The sequence below is a fragment of the Haliotis cracherodii genome, unplaced genomic scaffold, assembly GCF_022045235.1.
Source record: "Haliotis cracherodii isolate W230 unplaced genomic scaffold, xgHalCrac1.p SCAF_8, whole genome shotgun sequence".
Classification (NCBI taxonomy): Eukaryota; Metazoa; Mollusca; class Gastropoda; order Lepetellida; family Haliotidae; genus Haliotis; species Haliotis cracherodii.
The window spans coordinates 37,409,323-37,426,443 of NW_027266341.1; the positions used below are offsets into that span (position 1 = coordinate 37,409,323).

General features: G+C 41.8%; 2 protein-coding genes and 1 long non-coding RNA gene across 6 annotated transcripts in view; 1 reads left to right on the forward strand and 2 right to left on the reverse strand.

Moving 5' to 3' along the window:
• Positions 1-17,121, reverse strand: part of LOC139449415 (beta-1,4-mannosyltransferase egh-like) — a 135,623-nt gene that overhangs the window by 40,462 nt on the left and 78,040 nt on the right. The gene's annotated exons all lie outside the window — the stretch shown is intronic.
• Positions 6,181-6,816, reverse strand: LOC139450973 (uncharacterized). The gene has a single exon (XM_071232795.1). It carries the CDS (start codon positions 6,814-6,816, stop codon positions 6,181-6,183), a length of 636 nt encoding a protein of 211 aa, XP_071088896.1.
• LOC139449417 (uncharacterized) overlaps positions 13,666-17,121 on the forward strand; it is a 28,662-nt gene continuing 25,206 nt past the window's right edge. Inside the window, exon 1 of the long non-coding RNA XR_011652173.1 lies at positions 13,666-13,798. This is a non-coding gene — a long non-coding RNA (uncharacterized lncRNA). The remainder of the gene's footprint in view (positions 13,799-17,121) is intronic.

The following is a 17,121-nucleotide window of genomic DNA, read 5'->3' on the forward strand; positions in this document are numbered from 1 at the left end:
GAATGTTCTGTAACTGTTGCTGTGCAGATTTGTAGTCTTCAGTTGTGTCGGCAGCTGCTGGTCTGGGTTTGAATCCAAGATTATGCATGAGCCTGGCCTGCATCACTTGTGACTCTCCCCCCCCCCCACACACACACTCCCATATCAACCGGATCTGCTGACATAACTAAAATACTGACAGAAATAGTGTTAAACACATCCAACTCTAACTACCAAAATCATTCTCTACAATATCCACAGGGACAACAAGAACTGCTTTGTCTCCTGTCAAATGACCTACCCTTTCTTTTTCTTTTGCACGGAGACACTGTTGGTGACAAAACATGAACACACATGACAACATACCAAACTTTCCTTCACATTTGACCACCTTCAAGAGGTTTCAGCCATGGGAGGCGTGTCAACATATACTCGTCAGAGGGGTACACAAAGTATGTGATCTAGACTACCAGTTGCTGGATTTCTAGCTGTTTGGAAGACTCGATGGCTAAAGTAGCTGAATTTGTGTGCTGGTGATTATGTGCCTTACTCTCAGAGGGTGGGTTTGTATCCTGGGTCGGACTCCACCCAAAAAGGTACAAGCTTTGTATAACCCTTAATGTAGCCCATGTTTAAACTGTACTTAACTCCCAAACCTACTTGCATAAAACAAAAGCCTACTTTCCTATACTATCTTGAAACTTGGTATAATGAGAACAACACCATTATTTTCATTACACCTAAGCAGGTTCACAATTTCATCAGTAGCTAATCTCGTGGGGGGTGATGTAACTCATCCGAGTTTCATCGCAAGGCCCCTGCCTAACAGCTGGTGTCGAGTGTGGACACAAGGCAGGTTAATCACACCAGGAGCATCATTGTCACTACCCTGGCAACATCATATACAATGGTTGAGAGGAAGCATACACGTGAAGGTGTCCTTGTCATGAGGCAAAAGTCAATGGTGACCATCTGAGGGTGAGAGTGAGGGTGATTCTGATACCATAGCAGCAGATCTCACAGACACCGATCACCATTCAGACAATCAATAATCAAGGATCATAATCAAGGTGAATCAGGAATTCAAACCCAGGTTTTTGCTACAAATTGTGAATCAAAAGACTGTCCCCCTCCTTCTGACTTCTAGGTCAAGTTTTCTAGTATATTAAGAATACTGACAGTTGTGACTGAGTGAGTTGGATTTAATGCCGCTTTGAACAGTATTTCAGTTATATCGCAGCTTGTCAGATTAATGTGGGTCAGGAAAGCCCAAAGTGCTTCACAAACCTAGAAACATTAATGGAGTGAACTGGGATTTGAACCCATGGTCATGGGTTTCTGGCGTCCCTAAGGGATGCAACTCTGCATAGTAAGTTGTGGCACCTTAGACGACTGTGCTCCCATACTGACATTCTGGTAGTCTAGTGGTTAGAACATCATGATATTAGGTGATCCCATCACAGGGCCAGTTCTTGTATCCAATCGTGCCCCATCGGGATTCAGTTATAACAGACCACCAGCATTATAGCTGGAATACTGCCGAGTGAGGCACTAAAAACAACAAACAAATTATCCATTTGTGCGAAAACAATCAGGGGTTTTGCCACGATATTGCTGGAATATTTCAAAAAGCATTAAACTTTCTGTCTGTATGTCATGTAATTGTCTCACACCCGGGGTGGAACAGCTGAGGTAAGAGTAAGGTAAGAGTAACATGAACAACATTTAGTAACCACTATTCCCCGCCAAGCTGCACATGAGAATTTTGTTTGTTCATATACCGTATACCGCTGTGTATAAGGCGACCCCACGTATGAGACGCCCCCCCTGTACACGCCTTCAAAATCAACCCAAAATCCTATACTCCGTGTATAAGGCGACCTGGAATGAAGCACATCACAAGTGCGCACACAGACCTTATATATGCAATAAAAATATGTTTATCTTGCGTTGTTTTTTTCTACAATGATAGGTCGCGTGTGTAACTCCTGCACACGTCGCCATTATGTGTTTACACGGTACGACACCAAATTGGTGCCCATAAAATAAAATTCATTTATGAAGTCATAACATATAAGAGACAATGGTGAGTAATTTAATCGCCAATTAACTATGTTGTAACTAACTAGGCTTATGTTTGCTTCTCATTCAGCGTGTTTATTCCACAATCACATGTACACACCGTCTCCAACACTTGTTAATACAACTGTAAAAACAGCGGGAATTGATTTCAGCTTCACCGGTTATCACATGTTAGGTCACACGTGCAATATGCAAATGCTTACCGGTACTTCCGGCTCTCTACTCACGGATGTTGATTGTTTTACCGTGTCAGGTGGTTTGACAATCTGCATCGAGGCGAGGGTCATTTCAACTTTATTTGCAGAAATTATTAAACTTTATTCAAGGAAAAGAGATACAAATCATGTTTATGTATGGAAATAGTTATTGGAACAGTTATTTAGGACGAAATGCGAAGTTTTTTTGTCAAATGCTGGGCTGGCTATTGGACGCCGGTTGACATCGCCAGTGGAAAAAAATGTGAAATCTTCGACTCCGTGTATAAGACGACCCCCCTTCATAACCCCCTCATTTTAGGTACGAAAAACTCGCCTTTTACACAGCGATATACAGTAGTAGTGAATAATCTGGATGTAATGTTAACAATGAAATAAGTATCTCTTATAAGCATGTAAACTTTCATGAAACCTTGTATCCATTGCAGAGAGGAGGCACAAAATCTAAAAACATTTTGCAAGGACGTAACAAATTTTCGAACTCAGTCTTGGTATTAAAATTCGTATCTCTTAGAAAAGCTTGCAGAGTTTCATTCATGTAAATTCATTAGTTTTTTAGAAAACCTATCCCTATTTAACACAGTATGCACTAAGCTGGAAAGCATTGAGCAAGGGCCATAACTCTGTAACAAATGCTTAACGTTAAAGACACCAATTTTCAAACACTTTTGAGATTGTGACCAGTAAGGGCAGTTTTTGAGAAAATCTTGCCTCATTGAGAAGCGGAGGGGAGTACTCCATTCCTGTATGCCCCGGTCCGCCCCACTTTGTGACAGGGGACAATAATTATACTTACAACTTGGAGTACGTGTGTCATGATACATATATATCATTAAGTAAATTTGTGTATCGTTACACAAGTATTGTAATGTAAGTGTATCGGAAGTGTATCGTTACAAAAGTATTGTAATGTAAGTGTATCGTAAGTGTGTCGTTACACAAGTATTGTAATGTAAGTGTATCATTACACAAGTGTTGTAATGTAAGTGTATCGTAAGTGTATTGTTACACAAGTATTGTAATGTAAGTGTATCGTTACACAAGTATTGTAATGTAAGTGTATCATTACACAAGTATTGTAACGTAAGTGTATCGTAAGTGTATCGTTACACAAGAATTGTAATGTAAGTGTATCGGAAGTTTATCGCTACAAAAGTATTGTAATGTAAGTGTATCGTTACACAAGTATTGTAATCTAAGTGTATCGTAAGTGTATCGTTACACAAGTATTGTAATGTAAGTGTATCGTTACACAAGTATTATAATGCAAGTGTATCGTTAAACAAGTATTGTAATCTAAGTGTATCGTAAGTGTATCGTTCCCCTATAATATCAGTTTCGCAAACAGCCTCAAACAATTCCAACAGCAGGCATGTCTACAGAAACAATAGCCCATCAATCAATACTGTTTACCATAAACAAGGACAAATAAGCCAATGTCATCCACATCTCATCAAGTCTCAAATAGCAAGAAATAATTAAACATTTATTCACATCACCAACACAGCGGAATCAGAGGCCAGAGACACCTAGAGAGCCTGCCTGCCCGCAAAACCAATCTCGTCTGTACCAAGTCAACGCTTTGTCATAAACCATTCCTTCCATCCTTATTGTCAACAGGGAATAATCTTGACAAGACAAGGACCAATTCCCTCGATGCAAGTCTGCCATCTCTGTGCAGCTGAGTGTGGAAGTGATATGTTTGTCGGTTCATTAAACCTGTAGCCGTGAAGCCAGCAGGGTGACAGTTGATAAATAAAACATGGTGAGGAAGGCAGGTTCAGACCGAGACCTTGATACATCAGGCAGAGGAGTCGGGCTTAACACTAATATCTGTACAATACTTGAAATATTTTAACAAGATCTGTATCAATATTTGGGATGTTCTGAATATGGATCCATACGTATGTTAACCATCGCCATGCTGAAGGTTCTCAGCTTACAATAGCCAATGTCTGAAAAGGTGTCGGCTAAAATGAGAGTTGGTTTTAACAGCATCTAAGTTATGTTAGCCTAATGTTGGAGAAAATCTGAAATGATGAGGTCTTACACTAGAACACTTCAGTAAAACATATGAGAGATGGTGCTGACAAAACAAGGAAATAAAATGAGGTTGAATATGGGATTTAACATGATCATTGGATCCTGGTTTGGCCAAGGGACACAACTTAACAATCCTTATTCCACGGTACCAATAATGCAAATGTTTTTAAACTAATGTGATCATCAAACCAATCACACACATGCTCACTAATAAACAAATCTCTTAAACATCTGTGTGCAGTGTGTTCCTGCGCTGACTTTTTCAGCCCTCAAGATTCAGGAAACAAGATGCTTCCTACTACCACAAACCCTCATAGAGGAGCTCACACTTCCAAAACATTATGTTGTTCTAAAAACTGTTTAGCACCGCTGTTGACTATCGGTTCCAGTATCTTCAAGTCTATCAAGCTGCTTCATAACAAGCCTTCACATTCAGAACTGTATTACATTGGCACAAAACAAGACCAAAAAATATCTCTGAAATAAAAATATTTTCTTATTTTCATTTTTTACTTGTCTTTTACCACAGAATAGAAACAGAGAATTTCTTCATTTTCAAAGAGCCTGAAACGGAAGAAATACAGCCTTTGTGATGTTACTTGAGTCTGAGTGAGGGACTATGGCCCACTTGCACTAACCGATCTTAGAGCTACAAATGTTTTGGAGTAGGAGTTGAGATCGCCCGAGTCTAAGATTGCTTTATGCAAGGGTCCAGACCTGTAAGGTTTTTCATTTCTTTATGGCCTGTATTAAAGGGCAAGTGAAGTCAACATAGCAACTTTGCAGATATTAATACTTTAGGGTGTACTTGAACACAAATGCTTTACCAAAACTATATTTGAAAAATGGAAGTAGCATATGGAAATCCGCTAAGTGGGGTTCCGTCCAGGAGCGTGAGATTTCAGCTCTTTTATTTGGACATACAAATACTTTCTTTGAATATAATGTATTTTTCTCTCTTGGAAACTGCCTAAATGTATCTAGGAAAATTTATATTTGCAACAAAAGCGCACTAATTTCTTTCACTTTACTTGCCCTTAAAGACCAGTTCTTGCTTGGAACATTGAAGTTATTAATAACTGACCTGACTCAGATGAAGGTCTTGCATAAATTCATACTTCATAAACAACTCAAACAACATGTCATGCCAACAGTAGATACTACGTACATTCAGAAACAACACAACCTATGAAGACCTGGAGTAAAATAGGTCTTCAGCAACCCATGTTTGCCGTAAAAGGCGACTATGCTTGTCGTAAGAGGCGACTAACAGGATCAGGTGGTCAGGCTTGATGACTTGGTTGATGTATGTCATGGTATACCAATTACATAGATCGATGCTTGTAACATCAATCACTGGATTGTCTGGTCCAGACTTGATTATTTACAACCACCATCATATAGCTGGAATATTGCTGAATGTGGCGTTAACAAACAAGCAAGCAAGCCAACAGAAACAGCACAGGAGCTCTTGGTGAAACTGAATCACATAATGGTAATCAATCGTAAAAGTGGTCTTACCAAGAAGATGTTTCCAAATTCGTCATGAAACTACACTTTCTGGTCATCAATCATTGACTCATCAATTTCCCATTTCTCAAGTGTGTAACTTGACTGATGTTTGATTCAAGTACACCTGTACAACGCTGATGTAATCATTTATCATGCACTTAGCAGACACTAGTTTTCTGCAACTGTTCCATGTGGATCAGTGGAAGGGCATGGTTGGGTTCGCCCCATCTATCTCCACAGTCCCGGCTGGGAGACGAGTGGACCTGCCCTATCAGCGCGATGTCCTCATCTGTCAGACTGATCAATGGCAGTGCTTTTGTAGCAAATGGTGTAGAAATGACTCTCTTCATCACATAATGACAAGATGAAGTACCATGAGTAATGTGGATTGGTCAGTTGGATGGACGGAGCTGGAGAGGGAGGGGGAGAGGAGACTGGGTATGGGAGGGGAGAAGGCTGCATTGATCCGCAGTGAGGGGATAGGAGGAGGGATATTGAGTTTGGAAGGGAGGAATAAGAGGCAGTGTCTTGATGGGAGAAGATTGGGTCGGTCTTTGGAGGAGATTGATTTTGGGAGATTGGGTCTTGGAGGGCATTGGGTCTTGGGGGGCATTGGGTCTTGGAGGGCATGGGTCTTGGAGAGCATGGGTCTTGGCGGGCATTGGGTCTTGGAGGGCATGGGTCTTGGAGAGCATGGGTCTTGGCGGGCATTGGGTCTTGGAGGGCATGGGTCTTGGAGAGCATGGGTCTTGGCAGGCACTGGGTCTTGGAGGGCATTGGGTCTTGGAGGGCATTGGTCTTGGAGGGCATTGGGACTTGGGAGGCATTGGGTCTTGGGAGGCATTGGGTCTTGGATGGCATTGGGTCTTGGATGGCATTGAGTCTTGGAGGGCATTGGGTCTAGGAGGGCATGGGTCTTGGAGGGCATTGGTCTTGGAGGGCATTGGGTCTTGGAGGACATTGGGTCTTGGGGGAGGGAGGGCATTGGGCTTGGGAGGTAGGAAGAGGGAGATTGGATCTAGTCTGGGTCTTGGAGGGGAGAAGAGATTATGAGTGAGTGAGTGTCTAATGTTTTACGCCGCTTTTAGTATTTTTCAAGCAATATCACCATGGGAGGCACCAGAAATAGGGTTCACACATTGAACCCATGTCGGGAATCAAACCCGGGTCTTCGGTGTGACAAGTGAATGCTTTAACCACTAGGCTACCTGACCGCAGCTTACAAGATTACGACAGAAAGATAATTACTTCAGGGAGATGCTACTGAGGAGATTGCATCTGAATGGGGAGAGGAGATTGGGACAAGAAAGATAAGAGGAGGGGGGGGGGGGGGCTGGGATTGACGGGTGTGGGTGTGAGGTGTGTTGATCCTGGACTGGTCAGTGATGGAGAAAAGCTGTGGAGATTGATCTAATATCACCGACCAAGCCACTTGTAATGGGAGCTGTCACTCAAAGTGAGGTCATTGGAATATTCATTAAGAATAACATTCTGTAACATTAGGCTGGACAGCAGTGGATACTGAACTCGAGGATGAGAGTTCCAAGATGACAAGTAGAGCAGGCTGGCAGTGCAGGCTGGCAGTGCAGGCTCTACTGGTCATCTTGGAACTCTCATCCTGCACTGACAGCCTGCACTGCCATCCTTCGGGGACACTCAGCCGACAGCAGGGTAGACCGAACACACAAACACACTCTCGGTGGGATACAGGGACAGAAGGTCAAGTCACAAGTTAATCACAACAGCAAACCGATAGTCAGCAGTCGAGAGTGATGAAGACATGAATTTTATCTTTTAGTTCCTAACCAATGGTAACTGGCCAAGAGGTGGCACTCATATTGAGAGTCATGCAGATCCCCTTTGACAGTATGAGCAATAGTCAGTAGTCAGCAATATTTTATAACCAAGTGACCTGTAAATGATCAAGTCTGGGGCAGGCAAACCAGATTGATAGCAGGAGTGACAAACCACACAATGACACACTGGGACACATGAGGGACAGTTCACACAGTGTAGCCCCAATCAGCAGACTAACAAGAAGTTTATTTTGTTTGTTTGTTGTTTAATGCCGCACTCAGCAATATTCAAGATACATGACAGCGGTCTGTAAATAATCAAGTCTGAACCAGTCAATCCAGTGATTGACATCATGTGCATCGATCCACGCAATTGGGATCGATGACATGCATCAACCAAGTCAGTCTGACCACCCGATCCCGATCACCTTTTACGGCAAGCATGGGTTGCTGAAGACCCAGATCCTCACAGACAAGAAGTATGAGGACATACAATCAACAATGTGGGATTGACACATCTTGCTGAGCCAAGGCAATTAACTGACTATAATAGTCCAGTTTCCACCCTTGCCGAACTAGGCTGGTATTATGGAGTTACAGTTTGGCTGGACTAGCGAGTCTATGAATAGTCCAATCAAAATAGCTTAACGAAATCAACATTCGGTTCGTAAAAAAATATGGATTACAACCTCAGATTTCAGTAGACTGCAGGATTTGCAGAGGATGAGAAAAGTCAACTGGGCATCAACAGATATTTTCTAAATCTTTCCATGTTTTTAATCAAGGTGCTCATATGATTTGATGCATTTCGTGAGGTAAGACCTGTTCTATTAAATATAGATCTTGATGATTGATCATATTGTCTTGACTGGGCGCAACCATTTTGTTTGAAGCAAATGCAAGTGATATAATAGATGGAAGCTGCCTCGTCGACAGAGAAGACAGAGAAGGGATGCAAGTCATAATAGCCACTGGTGGCACTACAATCAAGCCCAGAAATTCCAGCCGAGTTTGGCGAGTACTGGACTTTGACAGTCTGTTAACTCCCTTGCCTTGGGAAGATGGGATTGACATGGCTGAACAGTACTTTGGTCATGGCAGAAAGGAAAGTCAGTTCAATATCAGTAGAAAGCCCTAAGTGATGTACTACCACTTCTGCGAACCCACCTGCACAGGTCAGGTGTCGACTCACCTAGCAGCATGAGGAGGGTGCAAACCAATCAGCAGCAAACTCGGAACCAAAGGGAGGGAACTCTGCACCACAAACTGTAACTTATCAGGCAACCGGCCCCAAACTACAGGAAATTTGACCAATAAGGGCTGAAAGATCGAGTGTAATAACTTTCAAAATTTGTAAATGTGATACTCAATACTGATTGGTCACTTGCTGCAATATGTCACATTGCTTCTGATTATTGAAATTTATAATGAAATGTCATAAGTTGTTCAAGTGTAACATCTGAACAATTACAAGGCTGAAGTTTCACTGTTGGACTGACATTCATTTTTAACAACAAACCAACCAACAATTATTTCAAAATGTCAATGAGTAACGTACAGAATAACTCAAAACTACAAAATTATGGAGTAGCGGGCAATCAAGACAGATGCTCAGCAACCGGCTCCAGAACTGGGCCGAGGGTGAGAGGAAGTGAGAGGATAGCCTTGCAAAGTGTGTCATGGAAAGCACTTCCTTGTCTGCTATTTACCAAGGAGATCAGAGAGGTTTGAGACACTTGAAGGCCATGAAAACACTTGTGCTCAGAAATCACTTTGAGGACACTGGTGCAGGAACACTGGTGCAGGTACAACATTCTGGATGCTTTTCTTTTTCTTTTTTATTTTTAATGTCACACTCAACAATATTCCAGTGCCACAAAAAACAATGGTCTATTACAATTTGAACGAAAATGGGGAAAAATCCTACATAAATTAAAATAATAATCATGCCCTGTACAATAATGCTATAGATCAGTAACGCCTCAAATAGCAATACTATCATAAATGCTTATATGTGACTATTGGTACAACTTTTCATGCTTTTCTTGAAACATATCGTGTGTAGATATATATATATATATTTCAGTTATACATGCTATATTTATATCACAAGAAATGTACATCCATGTAACGTAAGTTCACTACAATTGATTAAACCTAAGGTACAACCTTGGAACCTGATGTACAACCCTTTGAAAGGAATAAAAAATGTCAAAAAACACACCCCCCCCAAAAAAAAATATTCCAGTGATATGATAGCGGGCTATAAATGATCCTAAATCCAGAACAAACAGTGAATGCTGATCAGCATGGACTCGTGCTGGCGGCTACAACACACACACAACCAGGCTGACCACTCCAGCCATTCAATCACCTCCCAGGAAACCATTATGTTCATGTCGCACTATTGGTCTTGCCGTCAATTCTGAGCGATTCTGAACATGCATTTAACAAGTACAACGGACATAACTATAGGTCATTTGGCAAAAATATAGAGAAATTATACATCAACAGTAACAACCTTCGAGGCTTGTTGATTCTACTTCAGGAATCAACAGCTGACCAAGATAGGTTGCTAGGGACCAATTCTAACCCAGGATCCACATAGGGATCTTTAACTATGTTAACCCTGTAAGCCAGTGCACCCTGCTCTGTCTCTACCCCCCTCCCCCCTCCCCCTGGGTCTCGCCCACTTTCCCATGTCTCACCCCTGGGTCTTCCCCCCTTTCCCATGTCTCACCCCTGGTCTACCCACCCCCACCCCTGGGTCTTCCCCCCTTTCTCCATGTCCCACCCAGGTCCACCCACGTCCTAACCATGATCAGTATGCAAACTGTCCATCCTGTATGTGATTGCTAAAATCCAAATACTTAAACAACATAGCTGAGGATCCTGGACAAGATTGAGCCAAATTTTCAGACATAAATCCTATTACAAACAAAAAGTGATAACATTACATGTCGGGCCCGGGTTATTGCACAGGCAAGAGAATATGTATCACTGACAGATGTCACAACACTACAGATTCAGATCAGTTTGCTGTGTCAAATCTTGCATGAGCTGAAGGCCATGTTCAAAGATTGCGATGAGCAAGCGTGTCCTTCACACACCGATGAGCCGCCGTTCTCATTATGCTACCACTATGTCCTATCTTTTCACTGAGAAATTCCATGGTGTGGTGGACGTGAGTGGACACATCTCCTCACACAGCTCTCCAGTGAACACAGCAAACCTAGCTACCAGGCCCAATATCAGGAATCAAATCACAAGGGCAGCCGAGACCAAACAGAAGGATGGAACTCGACATCAACATCACCTGAAGTGGAAGAAGCAGAAAATACAACTCTTTCAGCGAGACATTTTCTGCCATATTAATACATGTCGGGGACAAAAGCCCCATCAACAAGTACCCCCCCGATGCTGTAGACGTGAAAGAGGTCCTGTGGGAATGCTGGCATTGAGAGATTAGTTGCCATCTTGCTGATCAGTGAAGAAGACTAAACATGTTCAAGAGTGCTCCAAGGGAGAGAACCCTGCTGGGACCACTCCCAGACACTTTAGGTAAAACCTTATCGATATTGAGTGCATATGAATTGGATCTTTCCAAAGGGTTGAGACATGATTGAAGAGAGAAGGATAATTGATATGTTCCTTGGCAAGGTGTTGTATGGATAATGGGAGCTAACACAGGTTAAATCGATGGTGGAAGGAACTTGGTAGATGTAGAGTGGCTCGGAAGATGTCATCGTAAAAACAGCAAGCGTTTACAAAGATGTCATTTATGATAAAAAAGCATGACAGTTGCATCTAACCAAAGTGTGAGAGGGAGTTTATTTTATAGTAGTTTCGACCAGCAGTAGAGAACCCACCTTAGTGACTCGTAGATGTTTACCGACTAATTTAAAATAACACGTGCAAAAGTAGCTTTGATCTTTGGAAATCTAATCAACCGGGTGTTGCAAATTTTTTCAGATGCAGTAAAGGCTTTTTCAGATGCAGTCAAGGCTATTGTTAGCCACTCCAATAACTCAATGTTGCAAAACTTTCCAGATATACAGTGAAACTGGGGCAAATCTGTAACTCGTACAATCAGATGATCCTGGTAGCCTGAGGGAGCACCTCTGCACAGCTATTTGTAGCCCTTTAGATCACAGTTCCCATACATTAACTCATGAAAGGGTGGGCAATGTGATAGCACAGGGATTCCGTGTCCAGCGTACAGGCCACAAGTCAGACAATGTTTTGAGCAACATTGGTCGCAGAGAGTGAGTGATTGAGTATGGTTTTTACGCCACTTTTGGCAATATTCCAGCAATATCACGGTGGGGGACACCAGTCTTCACACAATGTACCCTTGTGGGGAATCGAACCTGGGTCTTAAGAGTGACGAGCTAATGCCTTAACCACTAGGCTAGCACTCTTGCTGCAGAGAGATGATAGATGGCTGACCCTGTTTGGCATGGAACAATCCCTGCCATCAGGGTGCACTTGGACCACATAATGAAAGTCACATCTACCCAGCTCTTATAACATGCAGGGGTTCATGGGTCTATTCCGAAACCAAATTCCACAATTTGTATAGAAAAGTGATAGAAAATAGAAAAGTATGGAACGATAGTGGGATAAGAAAATAAAGACGGAGGACTTGAAATAACATGATAAACCTGGGACTGTGATTACAGGATTGATGGGAATTGATGAAATGAAACTGAAGGACGGACTGCCACAGAGAGGAATAAAGGAGGGAAATAGACAAATATTGATCTGGGAGCATTCCAAGATGAGTATGATGAGATGGGAGGGGAAGGACTCCCAAGCCAGCCTCACCCTCCCAAACAATCAATCATACCACATTTATTGTCCCCTAATCTGACTAGCCAATTACATGTTTTTCATACTGTCAAATAAACCCACACTCATAATCCCTAAAGAGTGGGACTGACTTCATTACAATGAACACAAAAATACTTCCATTGCCTGACCATCATACAAAGGTGGAATAAATCGATTGGCAAGATTTCTCTCAACATTGTCTTTGGTCTCCCCAAGTGACCACTGAGTAGATCGTGAACAGACCGAAGACAAGACCTACAGTGGTAATATTGATGGTCTGTCGGTCTGCACAGGAGGTAATTGTATTCTGGAATTTTGCTTTATGAGTTCAATATCCCCTGGACAGGAACTCTAAGTGATGGCGGTCATTTGAAAAACTCTCAACGAGGTGCCGATGTCCATTTCTCTTTAATGGGACGTGTAATCAAATTGGATAATAAAATAGCTGCTTTCCTCTTGTCATGAACTCGGTGCTGATAACACATCGTTCCCTGTCCTCGCCTTCACGGCGCTTAGGCTAACAAAATACAAGTGTTTCTAGTGCCGCCACCAATGCATTATTTTATTTTTGAAACTTTAATACTTCTAAAATCAGTTATCAGGAAAACTCAAATTATTAAAATAGTTGTCTCACCATGTTCACTGAATCATATCCCCAAAATACACAAAAAATAAATTACTTTTTGGAAAGAAAAAAAAGTGACTGAATATAACAGCAGTGTTCCTTTCACCAATTGTTTTGGGTTCATTTTTTCGCTTTAAGTAAAAATCATAATCGTAGCGAACATGAGATTCGAACCCAAGATCAACAAATCTTCACCACATCCATCCATGTCCCTCTCAGGATAAACATTCAAAATGTTGACATGAGTGTGAAGTTTTCGAAAAGAGGTTAATCAGCTTGTAGATGGCTGAAATGTTACAGACAGATCTGTAAAATAATTGATTAAATATTAAGAAAAGGCAAACAACCTCACATTTGCAAAAGGCATGTAACTCAAAACGTAAGAATTATTTCACTTTGCCTGAAGCAGACAGCAATGAAATGTCAGAAGAGAAGACACTCAAATATGACTGCCTGTTTACAGCCTAAATGGGCCTTATTCATTGTACATGTGTGTTTATTATGCAGGCTTGGAAATTACTGTGTTATGGAAAGATTGTGAAAATGTCACTTTGCTATAGTCATGGTGATTCATAATCATCCAGTCTGGCAAACAAGGAAGAAAGTAAAGTACATTTCAAGGGTCATTTTCCTTTGAAATTGACCCAAGTGTCATCATAATGCCTTTCCCCCAATCAATGTAGGCAATGGAGGACATGACGAAGGACATCAAAGTGAGCATACACTTTTACACATATTCGTGTTAACAGCAACAGTGACAAGGATTTTATTGTCCTAAATATGTATTCTTCACCACTCAATGAAAACTGTGGGTAGTTGAACTGATTTCACTTGTGACATCAAGAGTGTTGACAGTATACTAAACTACAATTATAACAAACTCAAAGGGACCACTTATTTTAGTTCGTAATAACCATTGTTCATTATAAGCATATATAAAGCACATATACAAGAAATGGCCGGGACTCATAATAAGTTTGTAATATTAGTCAGTTCGTTACAAGCGTGTTCGTTCACAGCACCTGATGTCATCAGAGGCGATCGAATTAGGCAACTTCAAAAGATCCAGTTTAGAATTGTTCTTCAGCAACCCATGCTTGTCTTAAGAGGTGACTAACGGGATCTGCTGGTCAGGCTCGGTGACTTGGTTGACGCATGTCATCGTACCCCAAATAAGTAGATCGATGCTCATGATGTCAATCACTGGATTGTCTGGTCAAGACTATTATTTACAGACAGATTCATAAACAGGATAGTATGGTTTCAAAGCTAAAACAGGGGATCCTGGGATGCCTAAGGAACACAACTCTGTATTGGATGTATGCAGCGCTTCAGACCACTTTCCACCCAAAAAACAACAGAAATTAAGTATCAAACAAACACTGATCAGTTTTGATATTGTTGATTCTGTTATCATTCACTGGTCGCACCTAGAAACAAATATTTGCCTGAATGCCTGAACTGAATCAATTGATTTCCATGATCCATCAACTGCATGTGGCCAATGTTCCGTGATCCATCAACTGCATGTGGCCAATGTTCCGTGATCCATCAACTGCATGTGGCCAATGTTCCGTGATCCATCAACTGCATGTGGCCAATGTTCCGTGATCCATCAACTGCATGATGCCAATGTTCCGTGATCCATCAACTGCATGTGGCCAATGTTCCGTGATCCATCAACTGCATGTGGCCAATGTTCCGTGATCCATCAACTGCATGATGCCAATGTTCCGTGATCCATCAACTGCATGTGGCCAATGTTCCGTGATCCATCAACTGCATGTGGCCAATGTTCCATGATCCATCAACTGCATGATGCCAATGTTCCATGATCAATCAACTGCATGTGGCCAATGTTCCGTGATCCATCAACTGCATGTGGCCAATGTTCCGTGATCCATCAACTGCATGTGGCCAATGTTCCGTGATCCATCAACTGCATGTGGCCAATGTTCCGTGATCCATCAACTGCATGTGGCCAATGTTTCGTGATCCATCAACTGCATGTGGCCAATGTTTCGTGATCCATCAACTGCATGATGCCAATGTTTCGTGATCCATCAACTGCATGGGGCCAATGTTTCGTGATCCATCAACTGCATGTGGCTAATGTTCCGTGATCCATCAACTGCATGTGGCCAATGTTCCGTGATCCATCAACTGCATGTGGCCAATGTTCCATGATCCATCAACTGCATGATGCCAATGTTCCATGATCCATCAACTGCATGTGGCCAATGTTTCGTGATCCATCAACTGCATGTGGCCAATGTTCCGTGATCCATCAACTGCATGATGCCAATGTTTCGTGATCCATCAACTGCATGATGCCAATGTTCCATGATCCATCAACTGCATGTGGCCAATGTTTCATGATCCATCAACTGCATGAAGCCATTGTTTCGTGATCCATCAACTGCATGTGGCCAATGTTCCATGATCCATCAACTGCATGTGGCCAATGTTTCGTGATCCATCAACTGCATGTGGCCAATGTTCCGTGATCCATCAACTGCATGATGCCATTGTTTCGTGATCCATCAACTGCATGTGGCCAACGTTCCGTGATCAATCAACTGCATGATGCCATTGTTTCGTGATCCATCAACTGCATGTGGCCAATGTTCCGTGATCCATCAACTGCATGATGCCATTGTTTCGTGATCCATCAAATGCATGTGGCCAATGTTCCGTGATCCATCAACTGCATGATGCCATTGTTTCGTGATCCATCAAATGCATGTGGCCAATGTTTCGTGATCCATCAAATGCATGTGGCCAATGTTCCGTGATCCATCAACTGCATGATGCCAATGTTTCATGATCCATCAACTGCATGTGGCCAATGTTCCGTGATCCATCAACTGCATGGGGCCAATGTTCCGTGATCCATCAACTGCATGTGGCCAATGTTCCGTGATCCATCAACTGCATGAAGACAATGTTCCGTGATCCATCAACTGTATGTGGCCAATGTTCCGTGATCCATCAACTGCATATGGCCAATGTCCTCACTCATTGTAAACAATCTATACAGCAAAGCTCAATAGTTTCCAACCTTTGACCTGTGGACCACGCATCAGGCAGTGATCGGTGGAGACAATGACGTATCAGCCTGTTCAGATTAAATATTCACAGAAAATTGTTGGTATCTCCATGGATGATGGCCAACTTCATAAACTGGATTCAATTCATGAAAGAAATGCATTGCTGATTATGGCTGCTTGGACAGCTTAATTGTCAGACATCTTATTCTCTTACAAATGTTTTAATTTCTTTCATCTGCTTTTTACAATTTTCAACTAAAAAAATGCCTTCAGCATGATGAGCGAATGCTTACAAACTACCCCCATTAAGGTCCCGTGAAGGTCCGGGTTAGAACTGGTCATCAGCAACCCATTCTTGTCAAAATAGGTGAGTAACGGAGCAGACTCGTTGACTTAGTTGATGCATGTCATTGTATCCCAATTGCGTAGATCGATGCTCATGATGTCAATCACTAGATCGTCTGGTCCAAACTCAGGATTATTTACTGAGTCATATAGCTGGAATATTGCTGAGTGCATCATTAAACAAACATGATTTCTTGAACTCTTAATCCAGTGTTAAAAACTACCCGGCAATAGAATGTCTGCTAATTGAACATTTCTCAAGATGAATATAAACTGGCAAACTTTATGGAAAAGGATCTGGAAGTCTGTTGAATGAAATGAAATGAATACTTATCAGAGTAAACAAAATGAAGAAAATGATGACAAAATACACATATTCAGGCCTTTTTATACTCACAATATATGCACATTTCTCCAGATGGACACGGGATGCTTTGGTAAGTATTCCAATTGTCGTGCATTTACACATACCATGACCCAAAAGTACACTTCTGTGTTTTATGACAAATGTTTTTGTTGAGCTTTAGAAGTATAATCAACTGCATTTAGTCACCATGAAACAATTAGTGAATTTTGTCCATATGTGACATGCAATATTAAAATCTTCTGACTAGTAACTCCAAGGTGTCATGGATAATGAT

Bases quoted from the DNA above. Each gene is read 5' to 3' on its own strand.
- LOC139450973 (XM_071232795.1), bottom strand. From the start codon at position 6,816: ATGCCCTCCCTCCCCCAAGACCCAATGTCCTCCAAGACCCAATGCCCT.